General features: G+C 33.2%; 3 protein-coding genes across 7 annotated transcripts in view; 1 reads left to right on the top strand and 2 right to left on the bottom strand.

Annotated features, from left to right (window-relative positions):
• The window catches only part of LOC148937581 (uncharacterized), a 40,098-nt gene extending 28,318 nt beyond the window's left edge, over window positions 1–11,780 (bottom strand). Inside the window, exons 1-4 of the mRNA XM_089072087.1 lie at window positions 11,640–11,780; window positions 10,526–11,002; window positions 9,609–9,684; window positions 7,432–7,535 (exon numbers count right to left, since the gene is read on the bottom strand). Of these exons, the coding sequence (XP_088928213.1) occupies window positions 7,432–7,535; window positions 9,609–9,684; window positions 10,526–10,776 (431 nt within the window). The 5' untranslated portion in view covers window positions 10,777–11,002; window positions 11,640–11,780. The remainder of the gene's footprint in view (window positions 1–7,431; window positions 7,536–9,608; window positions 9,685–10,525; window positions 11,003–11,639) is intronic.
• A 15-nt stretch (window positions 11,781–11,795) lies between these two features.
• Lpin (phosphatidate phosphatase LPIN) lies at window positions 11,796–21,759 on the top strand. 4 transcript variants are annotated; one of them, XR_016138212.1, is made up of 12 exons: window positions 11,796–12,738; window positions 13,278–14,264; window positions 14,341–14,468; window positions 14,557–14,765; window positions 15,043–15,222; window positions 15,671–16,195; window positions 16,313–16,394; window positions 16,476–16,743; window positions 16,826–17,329; window positions 17,407–17,510; window positions 18,090–18,537; window positions 19,315–19,454. XR_016138212.1 is itself a non-coding variant. In XM_089072075.1 (11 exons), the coding sequence occupies exons 1-11, from the start codon at window positions 12,550–12,552 to the stop codon at window positions 19,457–19,459; spliced, it is 3,318 nt and encodes a 1,105-aa protein (XP_088928201.1). In that variant the 5' UTR covers window positions 11,796–12,549; the 3' UTR covers window positions 19,460–21,759. The 4 variants fall into 4 exon arrangements, 3 of the variants coding, with proteins under 3 accessions (XP_088928201.1, XP_088928200.1, XP_088928202.1); XM_089072075.1 differs by lacking the exon at window positions 18,090–18,537 and having other exon boundaries at window positions 15,046–15,222; window positions 19,315–21,759; XM_089072074.1 differs by lacking the exon at window positions 18,090–18,537 and having other exon boundaries at window positions 19,315–21,759.
• A 903-nt stretch (window positions 21,760–22,662) lies between these two features.
• On the bottom strand, window positions 22,663–24,170 carry RpLP0-like (ribosomal protein LP0-like). Of its 2 annotated transcripts, none has more exons than XM_011636937.2 (4): window positions 24,000–24,170; window positions 23,368–23,687; window positions 23,013–23,249; window positions 22,663–22,922 (listed from the first exon to the last, which is right to left on the bottom strand). In XM_011636937.2, the coding sequence occupies exons 2-4, from the start codon at window positions 23,635–23,637 to the stop codon at window positions 22,773–22,775; spliced, it is 657 nt and encodes a 218-aa protein (XP_011635239.1). In that variant the 5' UTR covers window positions 23,638–23,687; window positions 24,000–24,170; the 3' UTR covers window positions 22,663–22,772. The 2 variants fall into 2 exon arrangements, with proteins under 2 accessions (XP_011635239.1, XP_011635238.1); XM_011636936.2 differs by having other exon boundaries at window positions 24,013–24,170.
• Window positions 24,171–24,208: the final 38 nt, after the last annotated feature.

Genomic DNA, 24,208 nt, shown 5'->3' with positions numbered 1-24,208 from the left:
ATGTATATTTAATGTATTTTAATTGACGATTTTATTCTTCGATTGATTCTTCTTCGACTGCTGAAATATAATTCTAATAAATATATCAATAAATAATAATAAAAAAGTTAAAATGTATACAAGTAAACTGATAAAACACGAAACATATGCACAAAAGTCGTCATTATTACAATAAAAAGATTTAAAAAAATCAATAAATAATATTGTGACGATAATTAAGAAGACTATATAAATGTCAAAATTATAAAATGAATCCATGATTGATTCGTTGTTAAAAAAGTTACAAACGTTTCTTGCGCGGAGGAACGACGAATCTATCACTGGACTTTTTTAACTTTGACGTTTACATAGTCTTTATGATCATCATATTTCATTTTTTTAAATAATTAGACGTCATATACTTTACTGCGTTTTATCGTTTGCCTATTTGCTCTCATTTATTCTTATTTCTCTTTTTTTGTTCCTATTTGTTCCTATCTCTTTTAATACGAGCCACTCCACATATTTAATTAAATCACTTTGATCATCAATCGTGTTAATAAATTTATAATAGCCTATCCTTTTTGAACACCCCTGTACATAGCGGGCATATATTCCCGGACAGTTTTCGCCGTACGACGATAAACTTCGGACCGCGCTCGCTTGTGGTTTCAGTTTGTTTCAACTGCTCATGCAAGTCGGACGTGTTCACGCATCGCTCGCGTTTCCTCGCACGCAACGCAACAGTTACACGAACGCGACTGCGCACGTATATACGTGTAGACCGATTTCGCGACTGGTTCGTGACGATAAACCTCGGAGTCGTTTCTTCAATCAAGCGCAGCCGCCCGAGTGGAACGCTCTTTAAAAAGAGCTTTCACACAAATCGCAAAAATCGTGTTCGTTCAACTTCTGCCGCGCCACGTGCACGAACGTCCATGAACCTTGATATTTAATTTTATTATTTCGAGGTGAGTAATATCTTGTCATCTCAACAAAAATTGTGCATAATTTGGCATGGATAGCGAGCAGTGTTTACTATATGATTTGGGCTTGGGAAATCCCAAGTTGCTTTTGCAATGTTTAGAGAGTAACTGTTAACTGTTAAGCAAGAAAAGAAATTCAAAATTCATTGCGTTTAAGTGTTTATGCTTCTTTCCAGTTTGTTTCTAGAAAGAGAATGGTAGTAATTAAAAAATTATTGCAATTGAATTATGCATATTATCTTCTTAGTTTTTTCCTAAGAAAAGTATTTCGCAATTTAATTCGAATTAATTTTAACTTCTGTGACATTTCGTGCGTACATAAATAACAAGTTTATGTATTATATATTACATTTACATACATTTTACATACATATGTTTATATATTACATATATGTAATATATGTACAAAGTATGTATGTATGTATGTATGTATGTATGTATGTATGTATATTATCGATAAAAACATTCGTTTACTTACTAATAATATTTTAAAATACTGAATTCTAGATATAACTGTTTATATAGCCATATCATTTAAATAACTGCATATATCTACATGTATAATGGAAGTATTGCAGACAAAGAAAGATCATTTATGTCACATCTCAAATAATAAATCAATGCAATCGAATATTAATAATTAAAAACAAAATATCGTATTTAAATATAAAAATCATTTGTATTTTACCTTTTACATTTATTATTCATAATAAACTTTATATTTCTTTAGAAGGATTTTTTTCATGTAAATATAACATTTAATTTTGTTAAAATCGAAATTTATATAATAACCGATGTAAAAGGATTCCCTTTTTTTTACAAGCAAATAGAAAGTTGAGAAATTAAATAGTTAATTAAATAGTTAATAATATTCAAAGCTAGCAAGAAACTTTCGTCAAAAGAAGTTATGCAAATGTTCGTGACAAATACCTATAAGTTGTTCATACGTAACGTTCACGTTAAATACGCAATTCATCGCGTCAATCTTTGAGCTTTGAGCTCGCGAAAGCTCCGCCGCTTCTCATTTCGATGACACTCGAAGCCCGCAGATTCGATGACGCACAATGGAAAGCACATGAGTCAGTATGAGGGAAAACATGTTTACACTTTACTACGTAATCATTCGCGTTGATTATCATGTTGATCATTTTGCCGGCATAATAGGTTACGACGCAGGCGAATTGTACGCAATAGAAATACGTTTGCGAGTACCTTGTATTTATGTCAAGGTGCTGCGACAGTTTTGCAAAACGTAATTTATGCAACGATAAATATTAGCAAAATAGTTTTTTTGCACATTTCAATTTCGTCGAATCGTCGAATATTTGAATATTTTAAGAATTTTACTTTCATGAGATTTTCTTTAACAGAACCATAAACAAATAATTTATTAAAAGTTGAAATTATTGAAAAATGATCGTTAAATACGTAAGATATTTTATTGAATTGTATTTAATAATGAGGAGTGTATACTCTTGAATACAATTCAGTAATAATGTTACCGTGAATTTATTCGTTATGAAGATGTGATGTAATCAGATTTATCATTGAGCAAACAGGCAAATAGATGAGTGATCAAAGATCGACAACGAAAATTTTCATTCGCATGATGCTCGTTGCATCATGTCTTTATTAGCTGTTTGTACAGTGGCTTCGAGGAAACGAGCTTCGTGTTTCCTGCGCTTTGATCTTATTTCGGCAAGAAACGCTGAATCAGCGAAGCTCAAGGCTATAGCGAGTGACATGCCAGACTTTATATCTGAGAAGTCTGGATCATTAAAAACATTATTCTGTATAAATTCAACGAGTAAAAGATCAAAGATGGATAAAAGTCGTATATAAAAATACGATTCTTTCTTCACAAAAACAGTTGATTATCTTTGCACGATAAGACAATTGATGTCTTTTTAAAAGAAATAATTATCGATAAATACATATTTTTCCTTGTCTAAAAAAAAAAATCACAAATTCCAGAACATTTAATTTTCAATTTTGGAACATTTTGCGTTTTAAATAAATGCTGAAAATAAATTTCTGTATTGAGATAAAATTTCAAAATTTTGATTTCAAATATATTTCAAATTTCCAAATTTTTATCATCAAACCTATCTAACCTTTTCTATTTTATCTTTTTTTTTTTTTTATTTTAAAGCTTAAATTGTGCCTTTTGTTCTCGAAATTTATAAACTGAATACCCTTAATGTAACTGGTAAAGACGTTCGAAAATAAATGCAACCTCGTGATTGTGTATTCAGTGCCAGGTCCATGGTCAAAGAAATTCACCTGGACGAAGGCCAGTCCCCATCGTTCCTACTTCGTCCGGATATTCTACTTTTGAAATCGTAGATCGACCACGATGTCGGTCACGCGAATCAATTTCGATTTGAAAACAGCAAGTCACGAGACTCGCCGTTTTCTCTCATTTCCGCGATAGTAAACGCGGGAGCGTCAACAACAACGAGATATATCGATCGTAGCGAGAAATAGTTCGAGAGTATATAAAGGTGAGATAAATCGAACAGTAGATGTATCGAATTCAACATGAAAGAGTGGATAACTTGAATTACGTTCAGAAACGAATATTATGCCAGCAAAGAGCCTAGGCACAAACCGTTTGCAAATAAATCCATCTTAGCGCGAGTTCAACGGGAGTCGAGATTAAAACGGGATCGGAGAAATGAATGGAAAATGAAAATTGTTTCTGACACCTTCAATTTTCTCGCGAGATGAAGCAAGCAACTGTAATACCCGGTAATTACTAACTTAATTATCGGGTGTCATAGACCTGTAACACTACATTTTTGAAAACTTTAATCTTAGAAAGCTACGGCTGTAATTCAGCGAATATTTTACCGCACGCGAGTCGTTGTCGTTTTCAGGATTTTCGCGAAAACCAGTCGCGAAGGCCAATCTAGTCGTGTTTGACGCGACGCTCAACTTGCGGGCAACGCGGCATTTTTAGCGGTGGATTACACACGGAGAAGTAACGCGGCTCGCGGCTATTCAATCGAATCGAATTACTTTCGCTACGAGTAAATAGCCCGCTCTCTGTCTTTCCCATGCGCGGGGCGATCATGCGTGGCCTGCAAATGCAGGTCGAGTCGAGTTACGTAACGCGCGTATCACGCGGTAAGCAAGTCGGGGAAGTCGGTCGATGCACCGTCGAAAAAAAAAAAAAAATCGGTCATCGGACGTCGCATCGGCCGTCCGAAAAAGTCTGTCGAAAACCGTCCGGTCTGCCGATGACAATTCCCACGCGTGCGACACGCGACAAGGATAATGATTAATCGCGAGAAGTACCGGCGAAACAGTTAATCACCATTATGCATGTTTACCGAGTGATTACACGGGGCAACGGTTGATGGAATTAATTTCGCGATCACGTCGGCGGTACTTTAATTAAATTACCGGTTTTACAATACCGCGAGTCGTGATTCAACAGATAACGATTTTATGATCAGTAGTCCACTTTCCAGTGGTTTATTTTTCGAATGAATATATATATATATGAGTTTCAAAAGCATAATTACTATTTTGCAAGCAAGAAGAGCTCTTAATTTATTTATTATTATTGAATTAACACAGACCGAGACGAGTGAACTCGACGCTCCATTATTATGCCGATTTATGATATCTTTTTGCATTCATATACACGAGCGTAACTTTGACTAGTACTGAGTAAACAATGACTCATGGTATATCAAAGATAAAAAAAAACATCCGTTTTTGTGCCCCGTGTCTACCAAAAAAGTTACAATGTTATCTTTCCGTAAAAATCTCTTCTGTAAAAGAAATCTGCTTTTTAATGTTTCTCAGCTTTTTCTCGAATTCTAAAAATATTAATTTAGAAAATCTATTTTTTATATATTTGGAAATGTATTATTTTTTTAGTTTTTAGTTTTATTTTACTTTGAGGTTTTTTTAGTTTTGTTTTACTTCTGTTGTTAATAAAATAATAAATAATATTTATCACTAAATGATGAGTAGTTTAAGGATTCATTCAAATAATGACACGTGGATTTGACAATGACACGTGGATTTCAAGGCTGTGCATTTTGAAAGTATCTCATTTGAGAATTTTGGCAGCTTGCCGAATACTTCGCAAAGCTGTCTAATATATTTTCGGCTTAAGCAGACAGATATGATTACATAATAAAATTGTTGCGGAACGTCACAGGTCGATGAACCGCAAATAAAAGAAAGTCTGTTTTTGGAGAACGCGAGCGGTATTTGGTATCTGCTGATACCAAAGGCGAATTAAAAGCTCGCGTGCTTCTGACAATTGCCGATTCGTTTAACGAGAACAATCGTTTGCCTTCGCCATTTGGCCGCAGACACGATAGCGTATTCTCGTTAGGCGATCATCCAAATGTCTATATTTGCATTTCGTCTCGTTCCGGAGGGAGTACGAAGTGCATTTTTTTTTTTTTTAACCAATTAATTAGTACCAATGCGCTTTTAACATGTGATTACTGTGGGTGTGACAAATCACACAATTAGTATTATTATTACTATTTTACTCTGTTATTATTTTAAGTTATCTTAATTTTGAGGTACCACGTATATATTTGTTAGTTTTTCACAAGCAGCAGAAAATAAATCGCGAATGAAATTTGTATGTATCTATCATTTAATTATGAAAATGATCGTTATCTCTTTCATCAGGCGAGTTTTCTACTTTTACGATTCGCGCGTGATGTTTTCGAGATTGGCAAATGTTTTGCAAATATTTTCTTCTTTTTATAAATAGAGCAATTCCTGAGCAATTCACGAAGTATCGATTTGGCACGTTTTGGAGACTGATCGATGTTAAGCGTTTGTTATTTGCGGCTATTAATAGAGGGACCTCAATGGTTCCCTTCTATAGGCGATAGAACACGTTAACGAGATTTACATCTGTCACGTCAGTGCCACGGCAATGAGTGGACGAATAGACAGACGGAAAGTTCCGAATATATATATCTAATTTTGCGAAAATATTGTTCGACTTTTTGAAACTGGTCCAGCCGTCAGGTCGAATTCTTTATCCCTCTTTCTCTCGCAGTCTGCTCGTCGTGGATTGCGCAATATTAAATAATCTCGTCAAAAACATTCGTTCACGAGGATGTTTGTTCTCGTTCCAATTTTTAATGACGTACAAATTGTATTTTGATACAATTTTGATACAACTCGAATGTATTTTTCTATAGACTTATTACGAAAACCACGCGACTAAATAGACAATAATTATTCAATGAAATTAATGACTAAAAGGATGAGAACCTCTGATAAACTTTCTTACTCGTTGGTAAAAGAGGCAAATCTCTCTCTCTCTCTCTCTCTCTCTCTCTCTCTCTCATTGAGAAGATGAGAAGACTCGAGCTAGTAGCCGAGGACTCGCATATTTCCTGAGAGAGCGTACGATCGCGAGATAACGTTTACGAGTCTCGTACGACATCGAGTCTCGGATTGAAATTTCATCCGTCCAACTTTTTGCCGAAGATCGTTACATAATCCATATATAAAGCTGATTCGAACTTAAATTGCAATTCGAAATTATGCAAGACGATCACTCGTATCGCAAATGCACGTTTTCGCAATCCGTTTTTTCTAAAATAAGTTTATTGTCTTCAAGCACGGTTTTAAATCAGAATAAAATATAACGCGAGGGAGTTCATCCTTGAAACTCAACAAATACTCGTTGCATGCGAATTGCCAGGCAAGAATATTGTTTCTCGTTTTAAACGAATGCGAACTCGGCTTTTTTGTTTGTGTGAACTCAGCGGGAACGAAGCGAGAATTGCAAAGACAGTAATTTCAGTAAAAGGCGATGCAGATAAAATGCAGATAAAATGATTTGCATGTTGCGAATAGAGCCTGGTCCGCGTTTCACTCGCGTGCAACCTTCTCTTTTACGCAAGCAGGAAAGTGATCGACCTTTCTGAGCCGTTATTCGCCAGTCGAAGATAAACTAGGCTCTTGCCTCGCAATAACGATCGTTGTTCTCGCGCTCAAGTATCAAATTAGGGTCGCTAGCGATTAACCGCTTTTTTCTCCGTCGCTTTTCCCCCCGCGCTCGTTACTTCATGCAAGAATTTTATAATAAGTTTTACGATTAATGAATACTAAATCGCGAATATGAATGGAATTTGATCGATCCGTAATCGCTGTTTATTGCGATCGTATGGAATAATTGACGTGGTTGACGACTGTTAGATGCACGATAAAATCAGCTGATAATTAACATCGTGAAAAATCGCGAAAGGTACGGTCAATTAGAAAGGATGATTCAGAATTTATGAATGCAAAAAAAATAATAACGCAAAAACGTAAAGTGATGTTGATGTTGAGCACCTATCAGCGAAATACGTATGTGACGGATCATAAAATAATAATTATTACGCAACCAAAAAAAAAGGCATTCTTACATGGACGATGATTATTTAGTCGACGATTAACAATAATCTTTTGATAATTTATGACTCACCACGCGACAAGATATCTGCAAACAGCTGGGCCGGCTTCTATCGAAGAACTTTGAATCCTCGTATCAAGAATTGTCCACACATACACACACGTGCTGCGCGAAAACTGCAAAAATGGATGCACAGGGCCGTCATTAAACCTTGACAATGTTAGCCGTGTGCTTGCGTTGGCGAACAAAGTACAACATTCATGATTTTTACATCGCGTTTGCATCAGCCGCCTACGTACAACTTGACAATCAGATGGTAGCCAAGTGAATACGAAATGCTCTTTCTTCTTTACTTATGTTCTTTGCATGATATAATCGTCTCTCGAAAGGTCAAACATCAATTTACATTAAATTTGTATGTCATAAATTTTGTAATTTGTGACATACACAAATTGTGACGTGCAATTAAGAATTCCGAGGAGTTTTAATAATATTGATTTCAATTCTCCTTCTCTCTTTAATTTGAATATCTTAAATAATATTAAAATTTGACGAAATTTTTTTTTTTTATATAAAAGAGATCATTAAGTGAGAAATTGAAATTGTTAAATTAAAATTGTTACATTACACATTAATATGTATACACATTAAAATCTGAATTTAAAATATTAACATTTATAATTTATTCTTTATTGCTCTTTATGGCAAGAGTGGAATCCGAATATTTATCAGAATTAGTGGAATATTAAGAATGTTCTGAAATTATTATTTATCTTTCAATATTATTATTTATCTTTCAATATTTTTTATGGCGAGGATAAAGTAATGTCTTTAATATGCACATAATCTAAATATTTATTAAAATAAAATGTGTTTAAAACTTTGATAATATATTTTAGTTACCCATCTTTTAGTTTCTGTTATATGAGAATAAAACAATGTATTTAATATGTGCATAATCTAAATTAAATTAAACCCATTAAAATTAGCTTAAGGCGTTAATAATATCTCGGTATTGTTCATCTTTTAATATATCTCTGTCGATGATAGAATAATGTTTTTGATATATACACAATGTAAATTCTTATTAAAATTAGGTATATTCAAAACGTTAATAATGCTATTTATCTTTCAATAATTTCTACCACAAGAATAGAATAATGTCTTTAATATATGCGTAATTTAAATATCTATTAAAAATCAGCTAGGTATTAATAATATATTTCGATATTAATATTTCAAAATTATCGTGAGAAAAAAGATGCTCAGATAAATTAATATAATTCATGAATGCAGTATTATTAATTGAATTAATTTTATATATAACTATTTATATATAACTATTTATAACTATTTATAACTATTATATTTATAAAAGAATACATTTATATAAAATTTCTATCTTGTAGTTTAGGTAGTTTTTTGCTATTGTAGCAACATATGTATAAATAATTTCAGATTGCAATACTTTTTTTATTATATAATTTTATGAGTATTTTTAAAAAAAATTTTGCTAACTATGTTCACATTTCTTTTCTTATTTTATAATTAAAATTTGCTTGAGCACTTATAAAAGATGCAACCATTTTTTGCGTTATGATTTAATATAAGTGGCAGTAAAGTGGCAGTCATATTTATGTACATTAATCTATTTAGACATTCTAATATGTGCACCTAAACGTTTATTAAGTGTGTAATTAAAGCTTCTGCTGGTTTATTTTGAATTATGACATCAGAAGTGAGAGAACAAGATGAAACAAGTGATGAAAATTCTTGCAACATACATTAAAATACAAAGAATTTTTAGATAAATAGTTATTTATCTTATTAGTTATTTATTTATTGATTGTCACAGAATCTTTAACATATTTCACAAGTCTGTTCTATTACAAATATGATTTATTGAAAAATTTTTTTATTTTAATGCATTTGTGTGTTTGTTTAGTCAGAATTTTCACATGTTTTCTCACTTGTCATTAATCTATGGCTACAGTGAGCCAAACGAACCTTTTAGATATTAATAATATCTGATATTATTAACTATATCATTCAAGTAATTTTTGCGAAGAATGTTTAAAATAAAATTAAACAAATTCGTATAAAAAATGAAAAACTCTAACTAAAAGCGTCTAGCGAGTATACATATCAAGCGTTTGTGTCATAGTTTATGTTCTATAACGGTGATTTATGCGATTTTTAACAAATTATATCAAGATAGCTGGAACGAATGGAGATGCTTGTCTGGCTACCGCGGCGTGTTGTGTTTCGCTTTGTATTTCCTCCAAGTAGGCCGCCGTGCAGTCTGCTGTGTCATTCATATCAGGTCTAAAGCATAAAAAGAAAACATTGCATCCCGCTGTGGCGTTTATGTGAACGGAGGAAGCTGCCACGAGAAAGAAATCACGCGATACCTCGATTCATACTGCTTCCTAAGCATATTTTAAATATAACTTGGCTTACGTGACGGCTTCGTTGAAATTGATAAAGTCCAACGATTAGCGTTTCACGTAACGATTCGTAAACCGATAAAGTTACTATTCCGTATTCTTTGAGATAAGACAGATTAATTTAACGAGAGATGACGAGCGTCGAGCGGACGAATCTCGGAGCCGTTAAAAGAACAAAATGCCCGTCCTTTCTATTAAATTTCGACCGATTCAGATGGAACGATCGAACTTCGTAACCGTGTTTACCACGATTTTGTAACTATATTTTCCAGAACGATTTTTCCAAAATGGCGATTGGTCAATCTCGCTTCTCGAACGAGACTCTATCAAAAAATTTTGATGAAATAAAAAAATTATCTTCCTCGACTCTTTATCATTTTTAAAAGTCTCTGAATAATTGATGATCATCAAATTTGGTTGTTCCCTATTTCTTTCAATTAAGTAAATAACTCATTTTTTATCTTGTTTTAGCTCTAAAATTAGAAAGAGATAGAGAAAGATTAAAGTTGATCTATATCGATAGGAATAGACGTGAAAAAGCTTCGCGTGTCTCGATTCGAATTGGAAGAGCGACTCATTGGGCACGACTGAAATATCTCACGATAATATCGATCGTCTGCCGGTCGTCGCGTGGAACTTCCGCTTGATTATTTCCTGACTTCGATCCAACATTCGAAATTGCCTCGTTGAGAGTGGACCGAAATAACCGCGATTCTTACCTAATGGCCGTTAATGGCGCGGGCCCAGTTCGAGCTCGTTCGCGTCGGTTTTCTGCGAGTTTCAACCGTCGTCGCCGAGCTTTGCTGAATGACGCATCAAGTCGCTCATTTCGCCTCGGCCGTTTCGCTGAATTCTCAGAAGACGAAAGACGATCGATTAACAATATTACGTGGCCATAACGAACGTTCAATTCGATTCGCCGATCCGAACCGGCGCGGGGAGCTGATGGCGACTGCCCCAAATTAATCATGCGTGAAGTTCGCCGATATCTCGGATACGGTCAAGGACTTACTAATGCTTTGAAGCATTTTTTGATTGGTGCATTAGTAAAATTCTTTGTTTTGATTGGACAATCAAACGCTTCAAAGCATTTGTAGTGTTACATTGATCGTAGTCGTCGTCATGTGACCGAGGTTAAGCGCGGGAACTTCGCGACTGTTCGATTTGAACGGGGTGAATTTTTTCGTGGCTGATTTCTGAAATTAAAATCCGAGGTTTCTATTCTGAATTTTCTTTCATTGATAAAAATGCCTTTAAAAGTGACTTATAGTCAGAAGGTTTATAAGTCACTTTTAGAGGCACTTTTATCGATAAAAGAGGATTCAAAATATATGGATCCAAATTAAGATGTATTTTAAAATGAGTTGAAAATTATAAAAGTGAGAAAATTTACTACAAAATCTGTAACTTCATATGCTAAAAACTAGTAATCTTTTTCATTTTTGCAATTTTCATTTCATTTCAAAAGACATTTCTTTTTTTGCTGACAAATGGATGTCCTTTTTTATCAATATAGCTGAACTTCTTTGTCTTTTATTTTGTACTTTATTATCTTTGTTTTTAATTCTAAGAATTAAAAAAGAAAAAAGAATGAATTAAACTAAAAGTATATTTTTTGTCGATGGACGAATTTCTTTGTCTTTTATATTCGACCATTTATTATCTTTGTTTTTAATTCTAAGAATTAGAAAAAATAAAGAAAGAATGAAACCAATATACATAATCTATATTAGATAGAAATAAACAGAAAAGAGAGGCAAGGAAAGGAAAAGACACGGATGCGTCAAGTATCACGAAATAATCTCGCCAATGGCGAATGCGGATATCACGCACGAGGCGAGGCTGATCGATTCGTGCATACGCACGCACGCGTCGCACGCACACAAGCGGAGCGCACAGGTGGGCATTGATGTCACATTTCTTTGTTCCAGGCGATCTGCGCCTTCGATTCGAAACGCGCGCTAATCGTGCCGGCTGACCACGTGGTATCTCGCCGTATCGACCACCGGTGCGGCCGCCGCGCCGATTGGCTCGGCCGGGTCACGTGGCCTTGCGCAACGTCAGTTCGGACTACCGTCTGCTGGCGGTGTCACGGGCTATACACTTGTCAACGTACGCTCGACGGGGGAACAAAGGATTCCGCGAAGAGACGACCCTCCGATTCTCTTCTCGCTGCAGATCGCAACCAGGATTCACGTATTTATCTCGCATCAAGGGCACCTCTCACTCGCCCTCGTCCTGATCTCAGACGCGGTCGCAGATCGGGATTCGCGCACAACGTCGTGACAGTGTCGAGAGGAGTGCGTTCGTAATAAATCGTAGTACGCGGTGAGGCGCGTTTGACAGCTCGCCGTCGCCGTGACGGTGGACCGTCGTTGGTTGGACCGCAGTCCTGGTTTCCCTAGTATCATCGGGCTCGAAGAGGTCGACGAGAAGCCGTCGACAAGGCAGTGAATCATCCCGATTAATTCCCGCCGAGAGCGCGGAGTAATCGATCCTCGGCTCTTTACGTATCTTTCTTTATCTCCGTCTCCGTCTCATTCTCTCTCTCTGTCCCTCTCACGCGAGAGATCTTCGAAGACATTGGTGATTACGTTTCCTTTCCGCCGCGCCGCGAATTTCGAATAACACTCCGCCGATTCGCGTTGTCCTCCTCTTTCTCTTTCTCCTCCTCCTCTCAGGCCCCTTCCCGTCCCACACGTCGATCGACTTCCGCGGCCTTGGTGGTGCGCGGGCTTAGGACATGTACAGTATGAACTATATCGCCAAGATCATCAGCAACTTCCGTCTCTTTTACAACGAGATCAACGCCGCGACTCTCACTGGCGCGATCGACGTCATTGTCGTCGAACAGCCGGACGGCTCCTTCACGTGCTCGCCTTTCCATGTCCGCTTCGGCAAGCTCGGAGTGCTCCGCTCCAGGGCGAAAGTGGTGAGTCCTTCAGCGGGTTTTTACGCTTATTACCGACAATTTATCGCGAATGCGACAATAATGAATTTAGAAAGCGCCCGTGCGCCGTTTGAAAATCACTGTTATTTCTTTTCAATCAGTATTTTTTGAATTGATTATCGAAATATTGAATTATAATTATATTTATTTTCATACTTGAGTATTTTTTATTTATGTATTTTACATAATGAATTATTTATGAAATGAATTATATTACTTTTTTATTAGATGCAGCTTTTTTAAAAAAATCTTAAGATATGCCATTTTTAAAAAATGAATAAATGAATATTAAATCAGAAATTTATATTTTTTGTTGAAGTATTTTACGTAATACTTTATTAATAATATCAATTAAAGAAGTTTTTAATATTTTTTTAATAAATATATTTTTAAGAAAATGTTAGATGTACTATTCTTGAAGAAACATTAAATCAGGAAGTTATACTTTTTTATACATGATCACATTTGTAATAAAGATAGGATAGATTATATGAGGATGTATATGAGGAATGTTTTTACAGGTGGATATCGAGATAAATGGAGAACCTAGGGAAATTCATATGAAACTTGGAGATTCCGGCGAGGCGTTCTTTGTAGAAGAAGTTAGCTCGAATGGATCTCCGACAGATACTGAAATTCCACCACATTTGGCTTGCTCACCCATACCTGACAATTGCTTTCCGCCACCCAAGTTCAATCTTTTGTCAGATCTACCTCAGGAACAGAGAGAGAAGATTCTCATAGATTCGGTTCTTTCCATAGAGCGAGAAAAATGGGAGCAGATGTCCGCCTTGCCGCCGGATCAACGGGAAAAGTTTCTGATTGAACAGTTCTCAGATCTTCCCGCGGAACATCGTGAGAAATGGCTTCAGATTGCTTCGTTGACTGCGGAGGAGCGAGACGAGATGTTCAAGGAAAGCTTTGGCACGATATCTCCAGAGCAGAAGCAGCAGATGATCAGGGAACAGTATTTCGCCTTAAAAACGGAGGATAAGGAGAGACTATTCAAAGAAAATTTTCCAGAACTCTCGATCGAGCAGAGACAAAGCTTCGAGAAAGCTTTACTGAGCGATTGGAAGGAAAAGGAAGAGAAATGGGAAGAGAAGCACAACAAAAACGAAGACGAAGAGATATTTGATATGGACGCCATCAGTGACGAGCAGCCGAAATCGGCGGTTTCTTCTTGCCCGAAATCCTTCGTAGCTGTTACTTCATCTGAAAGAATTCGTAAGATTAGCGTAGTAAAGAATGACTTTAGGCCAATTACGGATGATCCTCAAAGTAGCAGTAAAGAGAAATCTAGTGACGAGTCAAATTCGGGCAAGAAAAATTTGAAGGAAGAAATTATTGATGAGGGAAAGAATAACAATTCGACAAAAAGGAAACGTAAAAGGAAGAGTATCATGAAGAAGAAAGGCTCACAGAGAAAGACCAGCAATGGGAGTAGCAGCCAGACAGAATTGAGCGAGACCGATGCAGTTTTTACCGAGGAATCAGTTAGCGAAACGGTAAATAATATCATTTTAAGGAGCGTTATATTTTTTACTGTTATATTAACATACTTATTTATTTAAAATATTTAAGGGTCCCACTCCGATCGCAGAAGACGAAATGAAAAATATTGCTGCGGAATCAGCGACATCCCCTCAGGATGCAATTGAGAAACGACCTGAAACTGATTTCCATTTCTTCAGTGATTCAGAAGTTACCAAGTATGTAATTAATATTTTTCTTGTTTAAAATATACATAGAATAATATATATAGATTTATGTATTAACGTGTTATAATGTGTTGAAAAGAAATAAGGACTCCAGACCATCTTCACCTATCCAGTCAGATACGGAATTCGAAGTGCGTAAAATTACTCAAGAGAGTAGCGAGAGGGAGGACGACAAGGGTCATCAGCAAAGTTGGAGATGGGGTGAACTGCCCAGTCCACCTCCGGAGTCGGCGCACATATCTCATAGGAATTCGCTGAATTCTTTGGCAACAACCAATCAGCCGAATAGTTAGTAATGATTTTATTGTCCTTATCTATAGTCAAACGTGTCAAACTATACGCCGTTCATAATTAACCTTACATCTCATTATTCGATTCTAAATGGAAAGTGCTATTATCGATCGTTCGTTCATCACAAAAGAACTAATATGCCTGATTCTGTTACACGTAATCAAATTTAACAAGTCAGTGTCGTAAAGTTTTTAATCTTTTCTTTTTTTCCATGAAAAAAGCTAACTCAAACGCTTAATCGCTAACTATTTGCTAACCGCTTTTTTAATGGCAGAAGATGCACAACGATCTATGCTCAGTGGCATGTTCTCCTTTATGAAGAAGACTTCTCGCGTAAGACACAATCCGGAGTCAGAAGGAATTTATCTTAGTGATCTTAATGCCGACGAACTGGACCCCGAAGTTGCGGCTTTATACTTTCCCTCCTCTCATCGAGGTTCAACGATGGTTAAAGGTATATGGTAAACTCGCTTTTGCTTTTGCACGTTACATGCATGTTAAAAATACATCGAAACTAATACATCAGTAAATATATTTCTTCTAATTTTTGTGTTATGGTTATGGAATTAAAAACATTTTGTATTATTGAAAATACTCTTGACTGACGCATTTAACACAATTATAATTTTATACAATTAACGAGTTTCAGAGTTTTTGTTTTTGGGAAAGAAAAAGTTTATTTCTAACTTTGTGATAATAATAGATAAAGATAAATAACTAACAGCTACTATATTTATATATGTAAATAAAATTTAAATATAAAATATAATATAAAATTGTTTTTATTAATTAAAACTATGTGGTTGTGTTCTTATTCTATGATATTCTTTTTCATGTGATTGTTATGTGATTTTCATTTTTTATACAAAGAAGATATACCATATATATATGTTTTATTACAGATAGAAAAACAATGGACGAGGAAGACACAGAATCAGGTAACGGGCCAAGTCTACCTCAGAGTCCCAATAGTGTTGAGGGAGCCATCGGTGGACCGAAATCTTTAGATAGTGATTTCGAGGAACCAAAGCATTCTATTTTCGATAATAACATAGAAATAAGTATGTCTCTGTGCGGTGGTTTGGACAGTGAAAACGGACCGTCCAAAGAGGCTTTCGACGAAAATTTACTGCACTTCGAGGATGTTTGTACTGATCCAAAACTATACGAAAATCCGAATCTGGTCGTGAGGATCAATGGAAAATTCTACAATTGGGCTACAGCTTGTCCGATAGTGCTGACCTACGTCGTTTTCCAAAGACACTTACCACAAAGTGCAATCGAAAATTTGTATATGTCATTGCCAATGCACGAGGATAAGAAGCGACAGAGCAGCGGTAAGCCTGAAAGTCGTAGTGGTTATAGTTCATGGTTTTCTTGGCGACGTTCGACCCAACCTCCCAAAAAATCACAGGATATTAGTCAAAGTAAGATTCCTTAAACTTTTAATTTTAACGAATTTTTAATTTTTACAAATATAAAATAATTACATTTATTTCAAAATTAAATTATATTAAAATATGATTTTTATTGATTTATTACAGACGACGAAATTGCTGTACAGACATCTGAACAATCTTTGGAAGTTAAGAATGTAACAAATGATGAATTATCCTCTGCTAACAGGTAAAGCTCTTGATAATTTTTTGCATTTAATATATTTTCTACACACATAATTTTTTATTTTTATTAATTAAATCTTTGCAGAGAAGTAAAGACTGAACAAAACGCAGACTCATCAAGTTCAACTGAGACAATAGAAACTTGTTCAAGATTGATAAACGCTCCTAATGAAACTACGTTGACGAAAACTGAGAAAACGCGTGAAGGTGAGGGGGAGGGTTACAGCGGCGGTGAGGATTCCGACAGTAATCACAATGAACCAACGGGTATTAAGATACCTGTAGAACGAAGACCATATTACGAGTCCACGGAGAAATATCGTAAAACTTTACGACTGTCATCTGAACAGATAGTAAGTGTTCTCGCATATGCCATACAACTTAAAATGCGTAAAGTATAAACAAAAGAGAGACTGAGTTTTAATTTTTCTACAGGCAAGCCTCGAGCTGAAGGATGGTGCTAACGAAGTAGTTTTTAGCGTAACTACCGCTTACCAGGGTACGAAGCGCTGCAAATGCCATATCTATAAATGGAAATGGGATGACAAGATCGTTATCTCTGATATCGATGGTACCATCACGAAATCGGACGTCTTAGGTCACATTTTACCGATAGTGGGCAAGGACTGGGCTCAATCCGGGGTTGCTCAATTATTCACAAAGATAAAAAATAACGGCTACAAGCTGCTATATCTTTCGGCAAGAGCGATCGGCCAGGCTGGAGGAACTCGGGAATATCTGAGGAATTTGAGACAAGGAGATCTTTCGCTGCCAGAAGGCCCATTACTCTTGAATCCTACAAGCTTAATTTTGGCATTCCATCGCGAGGTAATAGAAAAGAAGCCGGAAGAATTCAAGATATCTTGTCTGAAAGATATTCAAGCGCTATTCCCTGAAGGCTCTGCGCCATTTTACGCTGGATATGGGAATCGCATAAATGTACGAACAATAAATCTTATTTTATTAATTACAATGTGAAAAGAATAATTTATATAGAAAATGTGTTATATGTATAGGATGTATGGGCGTATCGAGCAGTTGGCATTCCTATAATGCGGATTTTTACTATAAACCATCGAGGAGAATTGAAGCACGAATTGACACAGACATTCCAATCTTCGTAAGTATCGCATTTAATGTCGTTTTTATTAAAATAATAAATGGTTTTTTATTTGTGCCAAGAAAAATAACAGCAGAATCAGAGAGTTAAAGATATGTGTGTATTTTAATCACTATTTTACTTTTTTTACACTTCTAACACACAAAATCTTTTTATCCTCTAACATTTTTTTATTAATCTTTTAATTGGTATACTGATGCTACTAAATATTTTATTACTAAATATTTTATTTTATTAATTTCAAGCAAAATTAACGTTAAAGTAATTGTGTGTTTTGCAAACGGAATCCACAACTGATTGCTGCTAATTTTATTTTGTGTTATGTAGTTTATATATTTAATATTGTTGTTTTTCTTTCTAATCGATTTTTGTATCCAGAGCTCACTAACAGCTTTTATAATCCAGATTTTTTTCTAAATGTGCTACAGTTTTAAAATTTTAAAACTGGACATCGCTTTTCCTACTAAATACTGTGATAAGGGCTTGAGTATTAAAAATGAAGTTATTGGTTGAAAAAAAACGAATAGAAATGCAAGTTCTCAGAGAATATTGATAGGTCGGATATTTCTGTGATTACAGTTATGTGCGTCAGTGCAATATCGTCAATGACTTGTTCCCGCCACAACCTATGCCAAACGCCTACTGATAGCACAACCATAAATTTTAGCAAACATTAATTAAACTAATTATATTGAAACATACAGTAATACCAGTGGCATATTCGGCTTGAACACATTGTTGCATTATGCTTGGATTGTTGGCAAGCATAATGCATAATGCATGATCGCGCTTCGTTTCCTGATAATTAATATAGTAGAAAGTTAAAATATAAGTAGACAATTAATATATATTTTATATAAACACATTTTGTAAGAATATGCGAACAATATGACAGACTCAGGAAAACTCATTTTCAAGTACAAATATTTAAATCCGGATACATCGAAAATGTAATTAGATATATTAGTATTACATTTTGGAGTATATTTGGTTGTGCGCCAACTACTATCTTCTTATGATTTATAGGGTAAGCACTTGTTTTGTACACACTTGCTTTTTTTATCACTGCTTGATATGCTTTGGATTTTAATTATTCTAACATATCATCATTGGGAGCAACGTACATTTTTCAGTACATTTGTTTCAGATAATAATGGGAAAAGAAGGGATGGCATTAACTTAACTCATAATGTTTTCAAATAGTTGAATATAAGAAAGGAATTATTTATGATCAAATTCATTTTATCTCTTATTTGCTTATCATTCATAATTTTTCAACCAAGCACTTCACAATCTCTCTCGCATAAACTGTGATTCTGCCATTACTGATATTATCAAAACATTACTGATATTAGTTATTTTATAAGATAATTCTTATAAAATAATTTTAACTTTTAAGCTGTGTGTATATGCTATGCTATCATTGTTTATATTGATTTCTAATCAATCTATAATTTATATGATTTACAATTTTCATGTCTATATTTTTCTCATAATTTATACTGTATATATTTCTCATCAATCTAATTTTGGATTTTTACATTGTATAAATTTTATATTTTAATTCAATTATTTGATATATTTCGCCATATGATTATTTTATATATTAACAGTATATGTTAAAAAATATTTTAATTGATGCTATTCATAATATCTTTTTTGGTTTATGTGTTAATTCATATTATATAAACAGCTGTGGATGCCAAACATTAAAACTTTCATTTTTTAGCCATATTGACAGCACAAGGATATAAAAACGTGTTTGACACGTGCCTTGCAATTTTTGTTTATTCTCTTATTGCAGATATTCGAACATGAGTTTCATCGTCGATCATGTGTATCCGGCATGGCGAGAGGATGCAACCGATGAGTTTAGTAATTTTGCGTATTGGCGGGATCCGATACCTGAAGTACCGAAACTCGAAGAACTTTATGCTCAAGCTACCTAAGAAACTTCCTTTCTCTACAACCGTCACCTGCTTGGACTATGAACGACGATTATCATATTTAGCTAACTTTTATACTCCATGCGTTGATTGTAGTGACTTTGATAGGTGTGATTGTCCAACGTTAGGAAAATCTCGCTAATGCAGACATTTAGTATTTTTTGAGATTTGTTTTTTAGATATGAAGAAATTGTTATCAAAAATTTAAGAAAGATTTATGTATAAAAATTATATGTAATAATATATATGTAAATGGTACAGATATATAATTTATATATATATATATATATATATATATATATATATATATTACATATAAAATTGTAATGTATTTAACTTATATATATATTTGTATATATGATTGTATCATTTATATATATAAGTTATGATAAGAGTAAATTTCATTGCGTATATATAATCTCTCTTCAAAAAATAAATTTCATCGACGTATCATATATATGCTAAAACATTCCAACTTCGTTATATTTTAATGATAAAAAATTTTGAATTATATTAAATACATTCTATATGTTAGTGGGATTAATCACACCAATCAATGTGCACAGCGTGCCTAGAAACTAGATACAGTATAACTATATGCTTTACAATGTAACTAACAGTGAGCCTTGTATCGCGCACTATACTTTAAAATATGCAAATTGTTCCAAATGACATTTATTGTCAAAATTGGTGTAGAGTACTTTTTGGAAATTGTTAACTGAAAGAATTTTAATCTTTTTCGCGTAGCACTAATCGTCTATGTATTCGTGGCTCCTGCTACAGAACCTCGCTTACTGCACACATGCAAGTTTGATACGAGCATATAATTGTCTACGTACACGCGTCATCAATTTTCTACATTGAACTGCGCTGGAATTTCGCTTAGTAATTGATAGCAAGATATTCTAGGACGTAAGGTGCGTTTTAGCAGGCGGATAGTTGAGTATTCACTGCTTACGTTCCCTATTTTTAGATAGTTATAATTTCAGAGAGCTATAATTTATTTTTGTATAAGATCTCGATTAAGTTAGTGTGCTGTGAAATTGCCATATCCTCGAAATAATGCTATCATTTTTATATTGTGATATTCTGATCAAACTAGGAATTATGAAGTAGATTACGTTTACAGACGTAGATTTTCTTTGAACATCTACGCGTTAAGATAATCATTTAAAATATGAATCTATTCTGTATTCCGTAATCCATTTGTGACGTAATTTTTATTTGTTATTTAATTATTCTTTTCTCAATCATGGTTGTCTTTCAAATACATTCTATCTGCTTTTGTATGTTACCTAAAATATTTTTGACATGTAGTTTAAGTTATCATCATTGTTTTAGCTCAGTTAACGTATAAAAATAACGTTGACAGATTCATCCCTCATATTTCTCGAGTCATGCGATTGAAGCAACAAACGTACAACGGTATCCAACCAAAGAGGATAGAGTCATATTCACAATAGATTATGTCTTTTATTACATGATAATGCATTCACTATAAGACAACAAGATAGGAAAGTTGCAGGACGAAGTACGATTAACTTTAAAAACATCTTTATTTAATATGTAATAGCACAGAGTGACAGGAATTTGTGACAAAAAAGAAATATTGTATATATTTTGTATTGTTGATTTAGAACAAACTTAAATTGAACTATTATTTTTGATTATTATATAATAATTGATTATTATGATTGATTATTATGATACGATGTAGTTTATATTGTAAGTTTATAATGATTTAATTTATAGTATTTATCCGTTTTGTTAAAAGCATTATTCTTGGTACAAATATATTTAGACAAGATCTGTTTATAATTCTCTTTATTTTGTTTTCTTTACTATTTGTTTATACTACATGGATATAATCATTGTTGTTGCATTAATGAAATTTTCCATTTTTCATAAATCTCTTTAAAGGATTGAAAAAAATTGAATATAACACAAAAGTGATAAATACATTGGTTGTAATTATAATTATAGGTATATCTTTTTATTATATAATTTTATTTTTAGCAGAGATAACGTGAAAAAATTATGACTTAGTATAAAATTTGTGTTGTATAAGATGATGTAATACATCTACTTAAGTTTCAATAATGTGTCAGTAATAATATCATATTAAGTAAGATGTATCTCTATAAGATGATCTCATCGTAATGCAAAATACGTTTTGGAATTAGTTTATTTAGTTCTTATCTCTTAGCAGTATTAGCACATCCCTAAACTTCAATATAATAATAAATGTATGTATGATCTGTATCTTTTGGAATCATAAATAATAAAAATTATGAAAGTGGCTATATTTTGTTACAATCATGAATACAATGACTTTGTAAAAATATTATTATTAATTTAACGTTATACATATACGAATTCTTTTTATTAGCCATATATTTCAATGTAAGTACTGAAACATCTTATGTTTATATTATACGAAAATATATTTCATTAATAATTTTATAAAAATTTCATAAAAATTATTTTGAATTTGAAATATATCTTAGAATTATTTGTAAAATCTTCCTTTTATCAACGTTCTACTTGGCCAACGAGTTTTAAGCTGAAATTCAATATTATATTTTATGAATATGTTACAGTGGCTTATAAATTAAATTTTTACTGCATATACAAGATCCTTTAAATACAAATATTTAATTTCAATTATGTACCTTACAATTTAATTTTTTTATATTTTTTCCTCTAGTATTTTCATTATCTGAGTGTTCGAAAGATTCAATAGAAGATATACTGTGTCTCCTATCAGAATCAAAATTGAAAACCACTGTAGGTTTATCATCGATTTTTTGGGGAGATAAATACCAATAATATATGAGCTAAAAATATTTGTAAATATGAAATTACATGAATTATATAAAATAATGAAATTATATAAATAATGAAATTATCTATAAAAATGTAGCGTATAAAAATTCAGTAAATTGAAAAATATATTAAATTTCATTTACCCATAATATACAGATTGTCCAAAATATTGTTAAAATGAGTACTTGCATATTTTATTTATTTTTATATTTTATAAAATTATATTATTTAAAACACTAAAAATTTTGACATATTTAGGTTATTGATTCAGCATTCATTTGTCACATTTTAGATATTTGAATATAATTTCGTAACATATAAAACACATGCTATGGAAATTTTATAAATTTAAACGAAAGTAGTAAATTATAAAGAATATATATGATGATATATGAAAATATATATTTATGTATCAAATCGTATATGTACATTATTTTACGTATTTACATACGTATTTTTTTCCTCTAAAGTTATATAATATATCCTTAAATTATGTATTATCATTGTTCTCCACGTCCATTTCTTCTTCATCATTCTCTTTCGCGACATCTGGTATTGTCAATTTCTTAAAACCATGTTTTTTAGTGTATACTCCCAATAGTAGAAGTTTAAAAACTGCTAATGGTTTATCCAATAATTTCTACAAGATATCAAAATTTATAATAGTTATAGCTTCAATACATTAACTTATCATAAAAAATGTTCCAACTTATAAAAAAATAACATATACCAAAATTTGTGCCTGCTCTGGTTTCAATACATCACCCTTCTGACAAACTTTAAATGGTTTGATTAAAGTGATAACTCCTTTTTGTAGCGATGTAGGCATACCCAATTGTCGCAACTGCGGTTCCATGCTATGTTGGAACTGTGGCAGAGGTCCTTCAGGTAACTCTACTGTTTCAGGTGTTACAAATCCAGAACGTGCAAATTCCATTTCTTCATAATCCTTTGCCCATTCTATTACCTAATATTATTTATAGACATAAAATATAATCTTATTTTTTATATTCTTATAAGTATAAAATCTAGCTTGTTAAATTTTACTTTCAGTTTAATGTCATGAGACTTTATATATTATGTACCTGTGCCTTTGGTCTATTAGTAAATAACAGACCACACTGGCCTTTCATCGAGTGATTCTTTAATGCATTAGCTAATTTATGTATGCCTTCCGCAACTTCGGTTTCTCTTGATTTTCCTAGGCCCAAGGCAATTATTCTGAGTTTACCGAAAAAAAGTTTACTATCTTTCCATTCAGTACGTAACTCGAGGAGTTTAGTGTTGCGTGTATTCTGAATAGAAATTAGAAATATGCGATTGTATTCTTCTACACATTTCTTAACATCTTCCATAATCCGTTGTTTTAAAACTAAACCCTTTCTATTAGTTTTAGTAAGAGAAACTGTAACAAAAATACATGAACATTTTATATATGTATATGTAAAAGTAATTGTTAGGTACTAAAATCCAGTCATGATCGAAAAATAATTATCTCGCATTTCTTATATAGAGAAATGGTTTAATTGTGTAAATGTGTTTATGTCATATATATCTTATTTTATTATTGTAAAGATATAAAAAAATTTTTTTTAAATTAAGTGCAGTAAAGCTATACAATAAATATAAAATTAACTTATTTAAAACTATTTTTGGAGGTTAGTTGTGCAATTAATTTATAAAAATCCTTTCGAAAATATATAAAAATATATATTACTCTGGAAAATTACTTTTTTTATCCCTCTTCGATTTCGGCATCTTAGAAATAGGCTTCTCTCACGAATTAAGAAAAAAAATTACAAAATTACTTTGGATTAAAATTTATTCCAACACCATGTGCTGTCATACGCTCGCATATATGATATGGATTTCAAACGTTCTGTAGAGGGCGCCATACGTAGCAATTAGAATAAAACGTGGTGGTTT

The sequence above is a fragment of the Pogonomyrmex barbatus genome, unplaced genomic scaffold (genome assembly GCF_055798465.1).
Source record: "Pogonomyrmex barbatus isolate J1 unplaced genomic scaffold, ASM5579846v1 scaffold13, whole genome shotgun sequence".
NCBI lineage: Eukaryota > Metazoa > Arthropoda > Insecta > Hymenoptera > Formicidae > Pogonomyrmex > Pogonomyrmex barbatus.
Note: the sequence above shows the minus strand (reverse complement) of the source record. Positions and strands in the feature narration are given on the sequence as shown.